The sequence below is a fragment of the Drosophila obscura genome, unplaced genomic scaffold (assembly GCF_018151105.1).
Source record: "Drosophila obscura isolate BZ-5 IFL unplaced genomic scaffold, ASM1815110v1 contig_186, whole genome shotgun sequence".
Lineage (NCBI taxonomy): Eukaryota > Metazoa > Arthropoda > Insecta > Diptera > Drosophilidae > Drosophila > Drosophila obscura.
Genome location: NW_024542774.1, coordinates 9,115,780 through 9,135,583, shown reverse-complemented (window position 1 = coordinate 9,135,583; position 19,804 = coordinate 9,115,780). Strand labels below are relative to the sequence as shown.

Below are 19,804 nucleotides of genomic sequence, written 5' to 3'. Positions count from 1 at the left end.
ATCTTCATCTTGCATGTTACCTGACACCCCCATCTGGCTCCATCCCCCATCCCCTTTGGGCTCCATCCCTTGGCTCCCTCCCTGCACAGCTCTCTCTTATGCTCCGACTGATAGCGATAGCAAAGTTTTTCGGTTATTCTCGGAGGTGCATTCACACATGGCTGCCTCGCAATTCCAAAAGGAGAGAGTGTGACAGCTCAGCTTAGGGTGGGGGTGGGAGGGTATGGAGAGGGTTATCTCTCGCATAATGCAATTATGCAATGCCTGCAGGCGGAACTTCTTTTGGTAATAAGCACTTTGAAGTTCACAGAACGAAGTACACAAGCCGCTGAACAAGTTGCCATTTTGTTGGCTTCACTTCCACACCTCCACCACCACCACCACCACCGCCACCCCCTTCTTCTTGTTGGACATGTTCGTATTACACAAGTCTGATGCTCACAATTTATGCACTTTATTAATAAAGTTTCCGACCCAGACAGAGCGGAAACACAAAACATTTAATAACAATAAAAAAAAGACAAGCCTCCAAACAATTAAGCAAAAATGTGGGTGCCATAGAGGAAGGGCTTTAGGATAGTTCAGCTGCAAATGTTTTATGCCCTCCTAAGGGGCAATCAAATGTTTCCAAGAAAACGTTGCTTCGTTTGGTTTTTCGAATGAAACCTTTTTTATCAGCACAACTTTCCTATGGATGATATATTTCCCTTTGGTGCAGAAATATTAATTGTGTGAAACCTTAAAAATGGGGAATTTTGTAAATTTGTTTGAATCAATTCCAATGAAATACAATGGAGTTGATAATTGCTTTGCAAACTATTGTTTCTATTGCTGCCAATCTGAATCTAATTAATGTAAATTATGTAGCCATGGAGAGACATCTGAAGGATTGCTGGACATGGAAGTACTTCAAACGAGAAATGACAAATAAATGCTGGGAGAAAGTAATAAAAACACCCTGCGAATATCAGTGTAATATATATGAGACGAAAAACTATTCGCTGGTTGTATTTTTGCAGTTGAAACTATTTATTAAATCGAAGCATTGCAGCGGACAGCATTCTACTTATTTTTTTGTTAACCACTTTGCCCGTTTTGGCCTTGTCCACTTTGCTGATTGCCGTTTCCACCATTCGGTGGGCCTTTCGGACCATTCTGGGATTGCGGCGGACCACTCTGGGCCAGGGACACGGCAGACACCTGCTGGGGCCACTCAGACTGGAAAGACATTGCGCTGTGAGCCTGCCAGGCGTATTGAGAAACCTCACAATCAACTCTTACCAGTCCCAAGGCCAGGATGAGGAAAAGTATGCCAAACAATGCGAACTGCTTCATGTTGAAATTGAAATTGAAACTAAAGCAAAGCAAACTCTCAGCCACCTTATATATACATTCATGACTGGCTAAAGCTGGCCTGGCCGGGCCCCCGCCAAGCTAAAGATTTCTATCGTCGCATCGTCTGTGGGATTCTTTTTTTGTGGTTGCGCAATTGATAAGCAAACAAATTGTTTATTTGTTCTATAATTTGTCAATTAAATGCTGTGCAAGGCAATTTGCGATGCATCAGTTCTTGGTTGCGTGTGTCCAGTGATTAAAATTAAACAAAAATTAAATAAATTATAAACAAAATGCAACAAAACTGTACTGCACTTTTAAGTGCAGCGATTTGGATTTGTTTCGCACTGGGAATTAAATATGACGGGAAAACCAAAATTGTTTCGATGAAGCAATAATTGCAGCAATTTGGAACACATTAAATCCACATTTAATCTGATGCAAAGGAATATATTGATACTCTCTTATTTAATTTGTTTTTGGCGAGCAAACTACTCGTATTTATTATTCAAGCTCGATTCTGTGGGTTTTATGCGGACTTTTAATTTCAGTGGGTGCAAGCCACGAGCAGGCAGCCAGCCTAACATGCTCCCCATAGCCCCATACACGGTCTCACAGTTTCCGACTCGATCCACGGAGCCGCCAAAAGGCGAACCGCACCCATCGCGCGTACACATTCAAGGCCCCCCCCCCACACACACACAGTTGCCTTCCCACCTGTGTGCTATGCAAATCACCTTGGGGCCATGGGCAGGCAAAGCAATTTCGCTTAGCATTTTGCAGCGTTGACTGGCAAAATGTCTTCAGTTTCAGTTTGAGATTAAATTCTGCCAACGGTTAGCCAAACAGAAACAGAAACAAGCACAAGAGCAGGAATTTCTAGTTGGAGCAAGACAAGCGGCAACAAAAGGCATGCCCCAATCGCACAGGGGCATGTACAATGTACAATGTATGTAAAACTTCATGCCACACGTGGCTGAGTGTGGGTGTGTGTGTGTGTGTGTGTGAGTCAGTCTGTTGAGGTAATAAATATTCGCTGTTCTGGCGAAATATGAATATTGAATATGCCTATGGCCCCTGCCCCGGCCACAGAATCAACCGCAAGCGAATGGCAAAACGCTCAAAAACCGTCAAGCGTGAAGCTATAAAAAGGAAGGAAGAAAGGAAGAAAGGAAGGATGTATGTGTGTGTGTGTGCCAGGGGCAAGAGCAAGTGCAAGACCAAAAACCGAAAGCCAGGACCAGTGGTAGGTAGTCGTAGTAGTAGTAGTCCTTGCCCGACGCCACCAGCATACATTGTGGATGAGCACTAATGAAGTTTCGGCTCGTCCTTTCACGGCTGGCTGCCTCATTGTTTGACTTTGACTTTGCCACTACTCATGCCGTACAGTGCCGTACCTTTCACTTGCCACCAGCCACCAGCCAGCAGCCAGCCAGATCTTCCTGCTGCCTGCGCCCAGGCATGCCCCATCGTCTGCCCCATAGCCCTGGCAACGCTCTCATTTCCAGTTTGCTTACTCACGAATGTTTGTTCAGTCAACGTTGGGTCCCCCGCGTCCCCCCGCGTCCCACTTGGTCTTTTATGATCCCGCCTCTGTTCCTCTGCTCCTCTGCTCCCCCGTGCGTCACCCGCCTATTTATTTATGTTTATAATAGGATTTTTATCAAAACTTTTTGCCGAATTCATTCTGTAATGAGTATTTAAAAGACACTCCCATTCGGACAAGCAGAGACGGGGCCGGCGGAGAGACGGGCAGGAAGGAACCCGCAGAGCACTTTTGGCGTTTGTCTTTTGACACGCCCAATGCCCACTCAACTTTCTATGACAACCGCCTACGCCGGCAGACCCCAGCCCACTCAAAACAGAGACTGGGCCCGCCGGAATGCGGTAGAAAACTTTGTGGAGACAGCCCACACGGAGGGTAGTAAAAGAGCTTGAAGGGATATTGATGAGTTAGCAAAAGACAGATTAAAATGCATAGCGAATGAATATGGAAAAGATCCTTAGTAGGGAGATCATCCTTAGCATTTTTGGCTATAAAATATTCTTTGGATTCTTTCAATGGGTATTCCCATGTGCTGTTCGTTTCCATCATTCTTTCAACACTCTCAACTCGCACCAGAAACTTTTTGTTTTTGTTTTTGACTAATTTGCTGCAATGTTCATTCATTATAGTAATGCCGGTATGGAACATGGCTCTGGTTGGGAGCTCCGCTCCGCTCCTCCGCAACCGAAACTAAATAATTGCCAAATATTTGCGCAAGTTCTTCGTGGCGCATTCAGCTCATTATGATTTCACATTGATGGACAGGGATGGGCTTGGGTTAGATTAGGCGTTTTCTGGGGGTGCTGGCCAGGTGGGGAGGTGTTGGCTAGCGCATCCCATTCACAGAGCAGCTTTCCTCAGATGCCTACTCCGCTGCCGAAGTGTCTAATAAGGTCTGAACCAGAACCAAATCTGAATCTGAAGCCTGTTCGCTCCGGCGATGGCCTTTGTTTGCCGTTGAGCCCTTAAGTGATTATAAAAGCCTGTCTAATTCTGTCCAAATTTGCTGCTTAAACATGGCCAATTTAATTTCGGCCATGCCCGGTCAGGCACTTTGCCAAATTCAGCCTGATGTTGCCTTTTCCCATCGGCCCTCCCACTGCCCACTGCCCACTGGCTTGCTTTCTCTGCAATTAAGTCAAGTTTGCTGCGGCTCTGAAAGCCAACACGAAAGTCAAGGACCACCAGGCAGCAGGCAGCCAAAGTTAGTGGCAGTGGCAGGGAGGCTGTGCCAGTGGCAGTGGCAGAGGTGACTATTTAAAAGTGCATTGCTCTAAATGCTCGCTGAATGCCCCAGAGTGCGGCTCGAGTTTGATTGAATCAACTATTCAGGAACCGGCGCCACAGCAGGACAGGCCCAGAGCGCGCACCATTCGAGGCAATCATCAAGGATTACAGGCAAACTATAGAAATCGCTTTGGAATGATGTGATGACTGCCGACAACCGACAGCAGACAGTTGACTAATGCAAATACACATAGTCGCAGTCGCAGTCCGTCCACAGCTCAGTGAGACAGGCCAGAGGAGAGGCAGATGGGCGGAGGAGAGAACTTTTCAAAGAATCATTAATCATGGAAAGTTCAGAGGGATTTAATCCTTGGGCATGGCATGGGCTATAAGCCTTTGTAGAGCTGTCGATATTTGTTTTTGGTTGCTGCGCAAATTGAGAGGGAAAATGAGGATGACAAAGTTCTTGTTGCCCCGCCATCCCATCCCATCCCATCCCATCTCCTCTCCTCTCCATTCCATTACTTCTACATCCAAAACTACTCCATCCGAGACAGAACTTCTTCTGTCTATCTCTGGCTCGGGCTCGGGCTATGGTGCTGCTCTCTCTGGCTCTGTCTCTGTCTCTGGCTCTGTCTCTGGCTGTGTTGGAAATATGTTTTATCATATTTGTTTGGAATGCTTTGCATTTTTTCAGCTTGTGGTTAACAACACACGCGCACAGATACACACACACACAAACAAACACACACACACACGCATAGGAGAGGACATTTCCTTTGTCTTTTGGCTCGTCCAAGTTTTCCTGCTCTTTTCTTTTCAGCTGAACCGTGTGGCTCACTTGCAAAATACTGTAAATATTTTTAATTCTTTGCCAGCGCCAGAGGGCCAGCGGCATTTTCAGCTTTTAAGCTAAAGCTATGATAATAATTTGGTCCCTGAAATACTTGCGGCTCAGCAATAGGGACGGCAAGAAGGAGGAGGGTGGGGTCTCTGGCCATGGGCATGGGGCATGGGCATGGGGCATGGGCAATTGGAATGCCTTTTGTGGTCCGCAGTAACATCGTTGACGATGGCGTGTTGATTAAGCACGAGTGGGTAGCAGGGAAGCAGCTGCCGTCATGGAATACAGGGGGCACATTGTTCCTCTTCGGCGGCGGCCTGTCACCAGGCAGGAGCGGCTGGCTGGCTGCCCTGCTCTGCTCTGCCCTGCCACAAAGTGTAGCTGCAAGTGGATAATAACTGACGGCAACTATGCGCATTTGTTTTGTGCGGCAAAGTAATGAAACAACAGCACACAGGCGAACCCAAAAAATGACAACGCACAGCGCGCAAATGCCGCGGGCAGGACAACAGACAGCAGGACTCTGCCGCTGCCGCTGCGGCAACAACAACATCAGCATCTCATCTGCCGAGCAGCGCAGAGCCGAGCAACAAACTGAGGAAATTGCGTGCATAGTGGAAAAAGTTTTCTGAGCGGACCGACGACGTCATCAGGGGGGAGGACTTTGCCTTTGCCTTTGCCTTTGCGCTTCCCCCTGCTGCTCGACGGCGGGGGCGTAGCCACTCGGAGCTGCTTTGTCATTGCCGCAGATTTAGCTTAAGAAATTCATAACTGCATTTCACATTTTGCACGTTGTGCACACGATGAATGCGGTACCAGCAGGCCGCAGGAGTGGCCAAAGAAAGGGTAGGCAGGAACCGGAAACCTCGCCCGGCCGCCATTGCCTCGCAGAATGTGCGCGCTCGTGCAGCATTCATCGTAGTAGGTGGAAAATTGAAACGCAAACTCAATGCCAACGATGGGATGGAAAATGTTGAAACTCGAATCTTCACGGCGCAGGCAATTCCACGAAAATAAATCCTCTCCCTCTATGCCGTGCTCGGCAAAAACTCTGCACAAAGGCAATCAGAGTAGCCAACAGTTCAAGCAATAATAACTTTCAGGAACTGAGTTCTAAAACGAAAACTCCAACTTAATATGGCAGAGATATCCGTGGGTGTGTTTTTCTTTACGCACTTCCAAAGTTCAGCTTTCTCTCTCTCTCTCTCTCTCTGGTTTGAGCTTAAGGCCAAGGTTCCTGTACCTCTTGGGTTTCGTTGCCATTATTTTTGCTTGTGCTTTTGAGCATTTGTGCCCATGGTGCGCGGCTTGCGGTGTGAGGCCTGCCAGAGCCAACACACAAATTAGTTTTAACCAGGCATTGTCACGCTGTGGTGGCGCCCATTGTGCTGCAGCCAGACCGCAGCTCCCGATTAAGTGCATCGCGTTGGAAAAGGGAGCACTCGCTGGTGATGTGGGGCAGTGGCAGGACTAGAAGCAGTACTTGGGAGTAGTCGCAGCTGCTGCGTGTTGACATTTAACTACCTTTCAGCACAAAAGTTTCCCTCCCCCCACCACCCCCCCATACAGCTACCGTGGACCTGCAGCTGTTTTGGAGCCCAGCCCTGCTCAGCCCAGGCTCATGTGCGAGTGTTCGCCGAAAGAGGCGAGGGAGAGAGGGAGGCCAGCGCTTCTAATCAACGTCTAATTAATTTTCACGCCAGCTCTTAATGAAGGTGGCAAGTGCGGCGGGGCCATATGCATGATTGATGATTGATAATTAAGTAGGAGGCGCTTAAGTCCACACGAAACGCAACCAAAATTATCGAGCAGCTCCTTAAACTGCAACAGAAAACAGTAAGAGTAACACCAGCAACATCGCCAGTACTCTCTCTGTGTGTGGGTATTGGTCTTTGTGTGAGATGCAACATGTGATACATGTGTCCTAGTTCCGCATCCGTTACTGCGTTGTTATGCAACACAATGGCACACATAAATGCAGGCTCAAGGAAGCAGATTGTGGGCTGTAGAGACTGTGGCGGGGTTCGAGAGAGGTTTGGGTTTGAGTGAAAGCTGCAGCCGAAAACTAACTCAAGCTCGCAAGCTCACGACTCAGCTTAATATAACAGTATAACAAGCGCAAAGCTTACAAACTAAAATGGCTTTTGCGACGAGAGCTTTGCTTAAGCTTTCCGAAAGCTTTTACTAGTAGGATGAACGAACCATGGAAGTACCTCCAAGGGGGTAAGTAATTCTAAAGATTCTGAAACAATGCAATCTTCGATTCAACCGAAGTTTTTTTTTATATTTTGTTTTCTTTTTGGGTTTTGTTTTTTGGTAGATTTTGTTGTTTGTTTGTTTGTTTGTTTGTTTGTGCTTGTACTTACATTTCGTTTTGTATAGTTCTATAGTTGAAATATAACGAAACAAAATACAATACACACGGCATTAGATATGTGATCGTATCGCATGGAGGAATATATCTAATATTGGATATACATATGTGTATGTGTCTGTATCGAGTACGAGTACGAGTACCAGTATATAGTAAGTAGTATATGTATATTTACAATGTCTGTTCTGCTTCGATATTCAAGCATAATAACAATGCGCGCTTCTATATATATGACTATATATATTATTATAACTTGTTCCATTAGAATTTACGCATTTACTTAGTTTCTAGATTTAAAACTGGGGAATATTACGGGTACTGGGTACGGGTACGGGACTGCATGGCAAGCATGGATCTATATATGTACGTTTAAATATTATAAAAGGGCAGTAAGCATTTTGGAGTTATATATTTGGCACGTGAAACGTTAATGGGTTTCCTTTAGTTGCGCTCCACTTACCCATATCATCGATGATCGGCGCCATGCGCAGCGTCACCCCAATTAGCATGAGGCACATGAGCAGTAGCAAGCAGGCGGTGGCAATTATTGTCCATCGTGCACGCTTCGACATATCGTGTGGATCAATTACCTGTACAAACAAATGAAACTCAATCATTATTCAGTACTCCTTTGATTAGGGGAGCCCCTTCCCCGGCCAATATGTACCTTAATAACCTCCGTGTCCAAGTCCTGTACGAGTATTTTGGGTTTTTTGTGCCGATGTCGCTTTTTGTGGCGATGCCTGTGATTGCAGAAAAAGTACAGTACGAAGCAGCAATTAATTTGAGGTTATGGATAATCGTTTCGTTTACCAACACTGCAAGCTTTGTGCTTTGATTCTCAGCATCGGCGTATCATTTCACATTCATCGGTCTAGGTTAACCCTCAAGCCTCCCCTCAATAATCGCTTAACTGGTTCATCCAAACACACACTGTCACACATGCACACACACACACACACCACACACCCACCACACACAGTCACACAGTCAGGAGGTATGTTCTTGCTACCTGCAACAGAAGCTTAAACATATTTGCTCTATTTCCGTTTGGGTTTTGCAAAACTTCCGCATTACAAAGCTGCCGCAATTTCCCCTCTGCCTGCCCCAACCCCCACCCACCTCCCGCTTTAGCAGCGTATAACGAAGAACAACATGCCGACAACCATAGCTGGATTTTTGCAACGGAAGTTGCCTCCTGGCAATGTGGCAACAAAAAAGAGAGAGAGAGCTACCCAGGCAGCAGCAGCAGCAGAAATAACATCTGACGGCTGGCGGTGTGGCAGGCTGCAAGCTGGGTTGACAGTCAATGCCAGCCCACACCCGTGTCCCTAACTGTTCGCACAAAAGCTTGTCAATCAATTTTTGTCTGCTCAGTTTGCACACACCTCCCGCTCTCCCCCAGGGAGGTGGCTGCCACATTAGGGGCATATTTGGCCAATCGGCAGGACATTTATTAGTGCAGCTCAAGGACATCGGCCCTTTGTTGCTGCTGCACCTGTCCATCCATCAGATGTCCGAAAATGGACAATTATTTATGTGCTCTCCGATCATTTCTCAAATCGAGCTGATTGGCAATGCGAAGGGGGGTAGGGCAGGGCAGGGACAGCAGGTGGTGTGGGACGCAAGCTCTTTGTCCGGGCCTTGAAAGGATTTAAAGACTAACCAGACAGAGAGAGAGAGAGAGAGAGAGAAGAGGGACAAAGTGGGGGAAACTAATCAAAGAGATTTTCCAACTGGACTGCCAAAAGGTAAGGCCGGCCGGACAATGAGGCCCGGCGCCCCAATGGACTCACCGATGCTTTCGTCGATGCCGCTGATGACCGCCGGGAACCATCTGCTCAAGGTCGTCGATTTTATCAGCATCTGTGTCCAGATCCAGCTCCATGTCCAGTTGCAGGTCGCAGGGCGAGTCCTCGCCGTACGGGCATTGTCTGAGCAGCCGGAGGAGGTGGAGGAGGAGGATAATAAATGACATTAGCTGGCGGAACAGAGAGTCCGAGTCCCTTTAGTGTGCGGCATGGACTTACATGGTCTGCGAGCCGGGGGTGAGGCCGAGGACGTGCACATATTGCTGGAGACCACTGGGCGTGGGGTACACCAGCGCAGGATCCGAGCAGCGATGATGGCGCTCTAAGGACGAGCGTAAAAGGAGAAGGAGAAGGAGAGAGAAATGGTGAATGATTGAAGAGCCTTTACGGGACGGGGAGTGCTGCCACTTACTGTACTTCCGCTTCCGTCGTCGGTACTCGTCGTCGCTGCCCGTGCTCTGAGCCGCCATCGCAGTCGCTGCCGAGGATGGCAGCGTGGGCTTGTATCCCTGTCCCTGTCCCTGTGCCTGTCCCTGTGCCTGTCCCTTTGCCTGGCTCTGATTCTGACTCTGGGCCGGCTTCTCTTTTGCCCGCGATGCCGCCGTCTTGGCCGCACTGCAGCAGCCCGTCGGCGCCACACTGGAGCCCGTGGAGGTGGAGGTCATCCGTTGGAGCTTCTCCTGGGCCAGTGCCGGTCTTGCAGGCCTGGCCCGGAACCCTCTGCTCCCACCCTCGTGCTCCATAGGAATGATCACCGCGTCTGTGCCGAGCCCCGTGGCTGGCGGGCGCACGTTCAGCAGTCCGGTGCTGCGCGACTTGAGGCGTTCCTGATCCGGCCTGCCGGCCGCCGATGTGGGCGTGTTCGCGTAGCTGGGCGTGGCGTGCAGCGACTGCGAGTCGCTCTGGGCCAGCACCGTGCTGACGGTCACGTTGGCACTGTCCTCCGAGGTGTTTTGGCGGGAGAAGTAGCGCGAGTAGGCCGCCCCCTCGAATTCGCTGGCCCCAGCGCCCATGCCGGCGCTGTCCGTGCAGGAGATTTGCTTGGGCAGCAGCCGCTTGCGTTGTGGCAGCAGCACAGGTGCCGGAGCGGGAGCGGAAGGAGTCTCAATCTCCACGGCCACGTGCGGCGGCGGCGCGGGCGGAGGCTGCATGGCCAGACTGGAGGGAACGTTGATGTGCAGGCGCTGTGGAGACAGAAACAGACAGAGATTAGTGGGAGGAGCAGCAGCCACGGGGGCAGAGCAGTACTCACCGCTTGCTGGGGTGCCTGCAGCGGGAACGAGCGCACCACATGCCTCGGGAAGATGGGACTGCACTGGGCACTGATCGACTTGGCCTCCAGGATGCGCAGTCGCTTGGCCAGTCGCATCCGCTCCCGTGTGTCCGCATCGAGGCCGGCAACGGCGATGATCTCGGCGCCCCCAAAGCTGACGGTGCAGCGGGAGCTGGAGTAGGAGAGGCTCTCAATGCTGCCGCGCAGCGAGGCGGTCAGACTGTCGTCCGCCAGGGTGGAGCTGTGCACGACGCCCCCACGCTCCGCAGTTATCACCGTGGCAGTTGCTGTGGCAGTCGTCGAGGTATTATCATAGCCGGAGCCAACCGGCGGCAGTAGTTCAGACTCGCCGTTGCTCGTTGTGGAATGTTTGGCCGGGCGGACAGCCGTCCGTAGCCTGTCGTCCTCCTCGTCCTCTGAGCTGCCGGATCGCCGCGGCAGGTCCACCTTGGCCGGGGTGTGCGTGTGGGTCTGGGCATGGACCAGGAGGCTGTGGCTGTGCCTGGCCTGGCGGCCCGGCTCCGGGCCCGACGAGGTGCTCAGCGAGTTGCTGGCCAGGCTATCCTCCAACGGTTCCACGTGGTTCTTCCCGTGGAAACGCAGCGAGCTGTCCACCGAACCCGAGGCCACTTCGATGTCATCCTGCGGCTTGCCCCTGCCCTTTGGTTTTGTTTTTGCTTTGGTTGTAGCTGTGGCTGTTGCCGATGGCATTTGTGGCTCCTCCGCGGCTGCTGCGACTGAGTCCTCCTCCCGGCTGCCCCGTCGACCGCCGCCGAAGAGCTTGCGGGGCAGAAAGATGCGGCCAATGGACTTTCGCTTCTTGGCCCGCTTGGCCCTCTTGTGCTCCTCGTAGTCGCGCTTGAGGGCCTGCATCTTGTGCTCCACCAAAGTGCTGAACACCGCCTCATAGGTGAGGGCGCGCTGCAGGTCCAGCAGGATGTCGTTGGTGGAGACGGCCTTGTCTATCTTTGTGAGGAGTCGCAGCGACTCCTGGCCCCCACCGTTCCCACTCGCGCCACTGTTGCCATCCTCCGCGTCCGCCATGATGCGGCTGCGGCTGGGGGTGGGCGCCTCTGCGTTGCGTCTCCGTCTCCTCAATGGGTGGTGGCCGCTCGCTCTGGTTGCTGCTGTTGCTGTGGCACTTGTTTGCGACTATTTGCATCCTCCTCGACGCGCTGACGTTGACGTTCTCGTTGACACGTTGATCGGTTTGTCCTCGAGCTGTGCCTGTGACTGCTCCCACTGCTGCCACCCGTCATCTGGCTGGGGTATGGTATCCTGGAGTGGCGCCACTGTCACCGTCGGCAGCACCGCATCTCCTCCTCGTGTCCCTTTTCTATTTGCAGTTTGCCTTTTGCTTTCTTTTTTCGTCAATTGCCTGTTCAATGGAGATTCCCTTTTGTGTGTCACGATGGCTTCACAAGTGGCGCTTACCGGCAACGGCTGCAGCACGGCACCTGGAACCTGCAACAACGGCAACAAGATATTAGATTCACCAATTCAACGACTCAATAGACAATCATCCCATCCCCATCCCCCATTCCATACCAATCCACTGTCTCTGCCACTCCCAGACCCACTTCCATCCCATCAATAGTCAAGGCCGCACGAGGAGCACAAGGGGGGGGGCCAATAGTTTTGCTCACTTCTCTGGCTCTGGCTCTGGCTGTGGCTCTGGCTGTGTCTCTGGGTCTGTGGCTGGGGCTCGCGTCTGCCTCCATTATTCATGAGTGTAACAGATTTCTACTTGTTGCACGCACACCTCTCCCATCACACACACACACACACACATAGAGAGTGTGGGAGATAGCAGCACTCACACAACGTCATATGTACATACGCATTAAGGCCCATTCTCCGTTGAGTGCTGCTCAGTGCTGGGCGAATATTCTTGGCATTTTTCCAGCAGACCAAAAGGTGGCAAATACTTCAGAGATTTGAAAGTATTTCCGTTGAAATTTAAACGTGTTTTAAATTACTTTCTATCCGATTCGAAGCATAACAATTTCCTATTTGTTTCGGAACGAGTCCATCAATCATGACTGAAATACACCATCATTCAATCGCAAATTAAATCAGTCTATTGACCAGGCACTAAATCTTCCGATTTAGAGAACTGTTGAGTTTATTGTACTCCCAATTTCGATGCCAAAAGAGTAAATCTAAAGCTCCTTCGAAAGATAAATGGCGGCAAAAGGAAAGCCAAGCGGGCATCACTGAGTGAGCAAGGGGACTGCTGTGTGTCAGTGTGGCTTGGTGGGGGGTGGGTGGTTTTGGTAGTATCAATAACGAAGCTGAATCTGGGCTTACCGCCTTCCACTCCCTCTCTTTGTTTGTTTGTGTGTGTGTGTGTTTTATCTGGTGTGTGCGCCCTGCCCCAGTCCTGCTCTGCTCTGCTCTGTGTATTCTGATGCCTAGGGGAGCGTGTGCCGGCGACAGGTCTCCCTTATGGCCTCCATTGCGCTTTCTACGGCCCTTCATATGCAATATATAGTCATACATTCATATAAAAAGAAATATATGTATGTCTGTCTGCTGCCAAATAAAAACCAACAATGGAAATGGATATAGTTTTCATTTCCGCAGTTCATAGTCAGAGCCGTAACGTAGCCGTAGCCGTAACCGTTGTCGTAGTCGTTGCCATTGCCATTGCATGGTGTGCCGTTAACGTAAACGTAGTCGTTGTCGTGCTCGTTGTTGCTCGGCGCAGTCATGTTCATGCATTTCATGCAAATGACACACAAAAGGGACGCCACAATGGGTGCTGGTGCCGCCATCAACAGCAGCAGCAGCAGCACCAGCAGGCGCAACAGCAGCAGCAAAGGAGAGATGATTAAATGCAAAATACGAGTAGGAACACATAAAATGGCAAAAGAACATGTCCAAGGCGGGGCTTTTGCTGTACCCCCCACCAAGGTGTGGCATGCCGCCCCTCTAAATACCATGTGGCAGTGGCTAATTAAACGATACGGCTGAGTAATAGAAAAAGTTTGAAGCCGCCAGTTTGCATAAATTTCCGTTAGCTGAATTAACAGCACAAGTTTCAGCCACAGAACCATCCATATCCTCACACACAGAACACACTGAGAGAAATAGACGAGCGGAAATCTAATATTCATAGTTGATCCCATTGGGATTAGGGGAGCTAAGCTGTAAGCCATTTTGGGGGGGCCAGAGAGCAATCAGAGCCAATTTAAATTGTAGAAAAGTCGGGTGTGTTGACAGGGAAAATTCTTGTAATAATAATTTTTGGTATGCGCATAGCAGAAGCGTCTTATCTCTACTCTAAACAGAGTATCAGGCGCCCTAAAACAATGTCTAGGCAAATGAAAGAGAAACGAAGAGGTAAAAGTAAGCAGCGTATGGGAGAAGGAGAGAGTTTACACAGAGAGTTTACATAAATTCGAACCAGAAGCACATTAGTTGTGTTGTTCCAATGTAGATTTCCACCAAGAAACGATTTTGAGCAAATCTGAGACTGAGAACTAGTAGCACTGTAAGGGGGGAGCTCACCTTGATTAAATACAGCTTGCCATCAGCCAGGGCCGCCACGCCACTGCTGCTGCCCGTTCCGTCCCCCGCAGCCTCTCTCAGGCAATCCAAAAATAAATCATTCGAGGACATAAAGAGAAGCCAGGCAAAAATTATAACTGTTGCTGCAGTCGCACATGTAAATAACAGTTAACAGCGGCAACAGCTGTCGTTCCTCTGCTGGCGTCAACTGAGGCAGCGACAGAACAGAGAACGTACGATGCTCAACAGTTGTGCAGAAGCAGAGAACGGGAGCGCAACAGAGCAAGAGAGAGAGAGCTGCGCTGTTTCTGTTAACTCGCGCCTATTTGCCCTGTTAATGTTAATGTTGCGCCTGCTGCTGCTGCTTGTTGCTTCTTACTGTAAACATGTTATCTCGTGTCTGTTCCATTTTCTCTTTCTATGTGTGTGTGTGTGTGTGTGTGTGCCTGCTTCGAGGGGTACAACGGAACTTTTTAGCCAAGTAGTTGACAGTTTTTGTCCATTAAACTTATGCGATTGTATTTTATAGTTTGTACGAGTAGTTTTGCCTGTAAAGTTTGCTGTTGTGCCTTCTTCTGGTGTCAATGACAGGCAGAACAGATGGCTCGTAATTGCACCGGGCACTATGCAAATTAGCTTGTAGTTGATGGCTATACAACTGTAACGGGGAGATTACATTTATCTGACAAATAATATCTGTACTTGAAATTAGGTTTCAAGGTTTCCCTGCATTTAGAACTATGTAATTTTCGTTTCACGGACATGCAATAAACCAAATCCAACAGCACAGTAATCGTTATCTCCCGGACACCCATGTCGCATACGTGATAATAAAGCACAAAATTCCGCATCCGCCGCGTTGGCCTCGCCGCTTTCCTGCCACACTCAGCACAGAGTGTGGCACTCCACACAGTCCAGCCATAAATATGTGCATACATATATAATTGTTAATAATTTCGCAGTACAATTACCCGCGCTCAAATCAAGAATGGAATAGTAAATGCAAATGCCCGGAGCTGCAGTCAGCGGCGGAATTGTAGCGGGGGAGGGGCAAAGAGGAGTGGAGAGTGGAGCTGAATTCGGCGCTTAAATTTAATCAACTTTCCGTTAGGTTGGTCGGTGCCGATGCCGATGCCGATGCCCGAAACCAGCTTCAGCTTCAGCACCGACAACGACACCGACACCAATGCCCGATGCTCTCGTCCTAAGGGGGGTGGTGTGGGGGGGTTGTTCAATTATTGACGCTCCCACTCGCTGCTGACGCTGTCCTTCGCAGATATGTAGGTGGGTGGGTATGTGTGCTGGCCGACAAAATAAAAGACAGAGCAAAACAACAACAGACGACCAAAACCCGCAACACACACAGAAAAGCCGGAGTGGCAAATAAAACATGCACATGGCTTAAAACACATGACACCGAAACGAGAGTGGTCCGAAAGCTGAAAGCCGAGAAGAGTTCCCTTTTCATTTTCTGCTCCTCTGCTGCGCGCTCCACAGTTTCGTGTCTCATTTTGCAGTGGCACGACCCTTGAAATTAGAGTTCTGAAATGTTGTTTTTTTTTGTTGTTTCTTTTTTGTAGAGGTTGTCCATTGGCGTGTACAAGAACGACACACATACGAATGAGTCCTTGGCCGCAACGAGCTCTGCTGTGGGCCTGCTACTGCTGCGGCTCCTGCTCCCAACCTCTCGGCTGTACGCGACCTCAGAAAAGTGCAGCAACGACAGCAACAGAAGGAGCAGCGTGGCATCCCAACAGCCCAACAGCCCAGCAGCCATCAACGTGTCAGATAATTAGTGAAAACTGTCTGTGAAGAAATGTCTGTCTGTCGCCAGGTCCAAGGGTCCGCAGCAACATCTACATTCACATTCACATCCACAGCCACAGCCACATCAACATCCACATCTATGTGTCCACGTCCAGTGGCAATGCCACGCTATGCAAACCAAAGCCATGCACCATGGGTGGCAGTGGCAAGCGATGCTCATCAATTTGAAAGACAAATGAAAAGTAACTTTTCGCGGGCTCTTGATCAGCTTTGACTGTAAGCGGAAAGACACTTTCATTCCCTTTTGGATCTTACTTTTCCTCATTTGATCATAGAAATCATAGAAATTTAAGCACGCATTGTCTGCTTCGATCCCATGGTGCGACATGCCATGCCTTTGGCCCAGATGAGACGCCGTCTGAAATGCAGGATGACAGTTTTACGACACACATACAATGGCACACTCGCACACATACGCATGCATATTCAGGACCCTGCCCTGTCCTGGTCCTGCCCTGTCCTGCGTATCTGTGCATCTCTGGCGCGTGTGCTGTGGCATGCAGTTGTCACTACTGTTACATCCGTGCTGTGACAACCGTAGACATTGCTGCCGTTGCTGTTGCCGTTGTCGTTGCTGCTGCTGCTGCCTCGTGTGGATGCTCTGGCTCAAGTTCAAATATGAGCTGTCTGCTGGCAGGCAAGGGATCTCCTCTGGCGTCTGCCCATCGCACCACACCACCCATCGTTTGGCCTTGAACTTTGACCCAACACGAATTGGATCAATTTCGGATCATTGGCGTAGCGAGTTATACGAATGGCCGCCCCCCTGGGGAATGCGTCGCACGCGGTTTGTTTATTTATCCAAGTCGTCAGCTCGTATTTATAGACGTTTCACAATCGGATCAGAGCAGGCACATCAATCAGTCTGGTCTGTGATTCCCAGCCACCCACAGCCCACCCCACATTTACCCCCTCCTATGCCAACACCAACCTTGGTTCATCGGCACAAATCAAACTATCAAATGGTTTCGGGTGTTGTGTTTTTCCTTTTTCCTTTTTGGTCTTGAAGCTTGATATAAACATGGTATCTCTGGGACTAAATATTTACACGTCGCTCTGCTGTTTTCATTTGGTATTTGGTTTGCCGCTTCGCCTTGCGGCTCCTGACACAGCTCCCCCTGCCGCTGAGTTTCTTTTGTTCCGCCCCATTCGATACCAATTTCATTTCCATTCTCAATTCGATTCGATTGGCGTGGCTGTGTTCATGCGTTTGGCATTTTTATGAATGGCCATCGGGGGCGGCGCCATTGTCTAGGCGGCCACAAAGGCAAAGCAAACGCAGCAAGACAACAACCAAAAGCAATTAAATACCTTTAACTTTTCCGGTTAATTTTGCTGTTTAATTTACCCGCTGTCGTACATATATACACAGAGCACTCGTGCACACAGCAAATACTTATAGAAGGCAGCAAGAGGAGCAGTGGGGGAAATAGGGGAAATATTGCGTATACGCATGGCGGCACACATAATTGGGATACCAGTGGCTGCGGCAGTGGCAGAATCAGAGTCAGAGGCATGTCCTTGCCCAGTGAAAGGGAAAGGTCAGCAGAGTGACAGAAACAGAGAGAGAAAGTGAGAGAGAGAACCAAAAATGGGGCTCGCTTTCCATTAATTTCCAATGAAAGTCATGAGTGCCTTCCCTTCGATTTCCAATACTCTTCAGTGCTGTTCGGGCATCACGATGATTTAATGTGGAGGATTATGGGGGGAGGAAATGATACATTTAATACGCCTGTGTGCTCGAACTTTACCTTTGAATGCTGCCCGAATAATTCTAAAATATTAATTTAAACTTGAGCCATCAAGTGTTTCCCTTAATTACATGAAATATTATCCGCAACATATGGCAGGAGTTGCCTCAAATTTCTACAATTATTCAGTAAATTTGCACAAAACAAACCTGTGAAAACAACTTAAATCCTATGCCACTTCTTAGCACACCATTGCCATACCCCCGTCGTGCCCCAAAGCCATGCCACTTCTCTGGCAAAACAATTCTGTGTAAATAAATTACACAATAATTTTTATTGCATCTACAAGAGCAAAACACTTTCGTTACGTTCCGAGTAAAATGCCTGACGGTGCAATATTTATATTGTTGTTTTAAAGTGTTTCTGTTGGCGCTGCTCGGACGTTGGGTAATGGTGTTGCTGCTCGGTGTTGGTGTTCGTAATGGCGCCACATTTGTTCACGCAGAAATACAGTCGGTTAAGGGCGGCTGAGTGGGGCCGGCCCAGGGTGGCAGCACTCAAATGACAATCGATTTGCGAACGCAAAGAGCGTAAATACAAATCAAATATGCATTACACAATTGGCCTCCTGTTTGGTGTACGCTTCTGGCCGGGTTGGGTTGTGTGCTGGTCTGCTTTTGGTCTGCTTTGGAGTGCACAGGCCTTGGCCCCACAGGCCACAAGTGAAGTACAACTGAAACTTTGCCTTCGCCAGGGAAGTTCCAAGGGGAAAGTTACTCCCTTCTGTTTCTGTTTGTGATTTTTCTCTTACTTATTTAACCCACAAAATTGTAAAGTCTAATGGCAACGCTATGAAACCTCGTTTTTGACGTGGCCAAAAGGAGAATGGTTGAGACAGCAAGATCTTGTGGGAGAAACCCAAGAGGAAGAACATCTAGGCAGGAAGGCGCCAACATCTGGTGTGAAAAGTTTCTCACGCATTTTTAGTACAATTTAATTGCAGGCGTTTAGCGGCGGATACGGCAAGAGGCAGAGGCAGAGGCAGTGGCAGGCGGAGAGCTTATGTGTGTGGCTTCCCATCCGTTATGCTATTAATTAGAGCGCTCGCACACACACACACACACACACTCCTCTCGCAGATACAACTACAAGGGCACAGACACACCCACACCCACGCGAGACTCGCAAATTTATGGCTTTTTATCGCTGCAACAAGTTTATCTCGTCTTCCTGCTAACGGACGCTCATTACGACCCCAAAATGGATCCATGGCTGAGAAGATGTGGGGATGAAGAGAGAACGATGGGATGGGGCTGCTAGGGAAGGGATGATGCCCCTGATTACTGTCGACTGCTGACTGCGCACAAAATATTCATTCAGCCGAGAGTAAACAAAAACATTCTTCTTTTTTGTTGTTGTACAGATTTACGGGCTGGGGATACTTTTTGGGGGCTAATGTGGAAAGCTACCAGAACAAATACCAGACACTAATTGAGTGCACACGAATGGACACTGAGACCTGCTAAGGGTCGTACTGCATTTTCCAAGAAATATTCATTATTCAATTACAATTCATTTTGCGCAATGCAATTGGCAGTTTATTGTTAATTGGAATTCCCGTTAAACTCCAAGTGCAAGTAAATATTTGCTTTCTGCTTGATAGCACAAAATATCGCACTCTAATCCACTTACAAATGTTTAATCGAATTGCAATAAATAAATTAAGTATGTGGGAATTGCATTTCTAATCAATTCTTTGTTCATCTAACAAATTTGTACACCCAAAGCGTTGGCTATAATGATTAAGAACGGACAGAGGAGAGTGTCGGGAAAACAGTAGAGAGGATGCAGAATGTCACACTGGCAGCGGCTCAGAGATAAATCATTTATATTCGTCGTCGTTTCCAACCCAGCACAGCTTTCCAGTTATGTGGATATCAATACCAAAATTTAGTTTTCAAATTCATTAAATTCATGTTAGTTTCAGCTTCTTACTTTTGATCCAAACCTGACATTTTATCCAGTTGAAATTAATGATTTTTTGGCCAACTACGTGTTGGCAATTACGGGTGCGTATCGAAGGGGAAGGGGCACCAATATCGATTAGTGGCTCGCCCAGAAGCTGGTGGCCAATTGCTGGGCACTCAATCGCCAATGAAAATCCAATTTGTGGGCTTCAAATGCGCGCTTTCACTGGCCACCGCGCTCCTTCCAGTGGCCACTGTTTAAAGTGGCCGTTTATTAAGGCCAGCATCCCAAGAGCCACGAATATGTGAGGAGACATACAAATGTGCATACATACATACATATCACGTACATATCATGTGTGAAAGCGAAACAAGTAATATACATACTTGTAGGCA

General features: G+C 48.8%; 2 protein-coding genes across 2 annotated transcripts in view; both read right to left on the bottom strand.

The window, feature by feature from the left end:
- Positions 1–19,804, bottom strand: part of LOC111076131 — a 70,018-nt gene that overhangs the window by 43,734 nt on the left and 6,480 nt on the right. Inside the window, exons 2-7 of the mRNA XM_041592836.1 lie at positions 10,390–11,874; positions 9,550–10,321; positions 9,357–9,459; positions 9,123–9,260; positions 7,994–8,069; positions 7,787–7,916 (exon numbers count right to left, since the gene is read on the bottom strand). Of these exons, the coding sequence (XP_041448770.1) occupies positions 7,787–7,916; positions 7,994–8,069; positions 9,123–9,260; positions 9,357–9,459; positions 9,550–10,321; positions 10,390–11,454 (2,284 nt within the window). The 5' untranslated portion in view covers positions 11,455–11,874. The remainder of the gene's footprint in view (positions 1–7,786; positions 7,917–7,993; positions 8,070–9,122; positions 9,261–9,356; positions 9,460–9,549; positions 10,322–10,389; positions 11,875–19,804) is intronic.
- LOC121404113 lies at positions 1,006–1,381 on the bottom strand. The gene is made up of 2 exons (XM_041592837.1): positions 1,282–1,381; positions 1,006–1,218 (listed from the first exon to the last, which is right to left on the bottom strand). The coding sequence occupies exons 1-2, from the start codon at positions 1,333–1,335 to the stop codon at positions 1,078–1,080; spliced, it is 195 nt and encodes a 64-aa protein (XP_041448771.1). The 5' UTR covers positions 1,336–1,381; the 3' UTR covers positions 1,006–1,077.

Excerpts from the sequence above, each read along its gene's own strand:
- LOC121404113 (XM_041592837.1), bottom strand. The coding sequence starts at position 1,335 with ATGAAGCAGTTCGCATTGTTTGGCATACTTTTCCTCATCCTGGCCTTG. Across the intron at positions 1,219-1,281 it reads TCATCCTGGCCTTGGGACTG|TCTGAGTGGCCCCAGCAGGT; the intron begins GTAAGAGTTGAT and ends ATGTCTTTCCAG.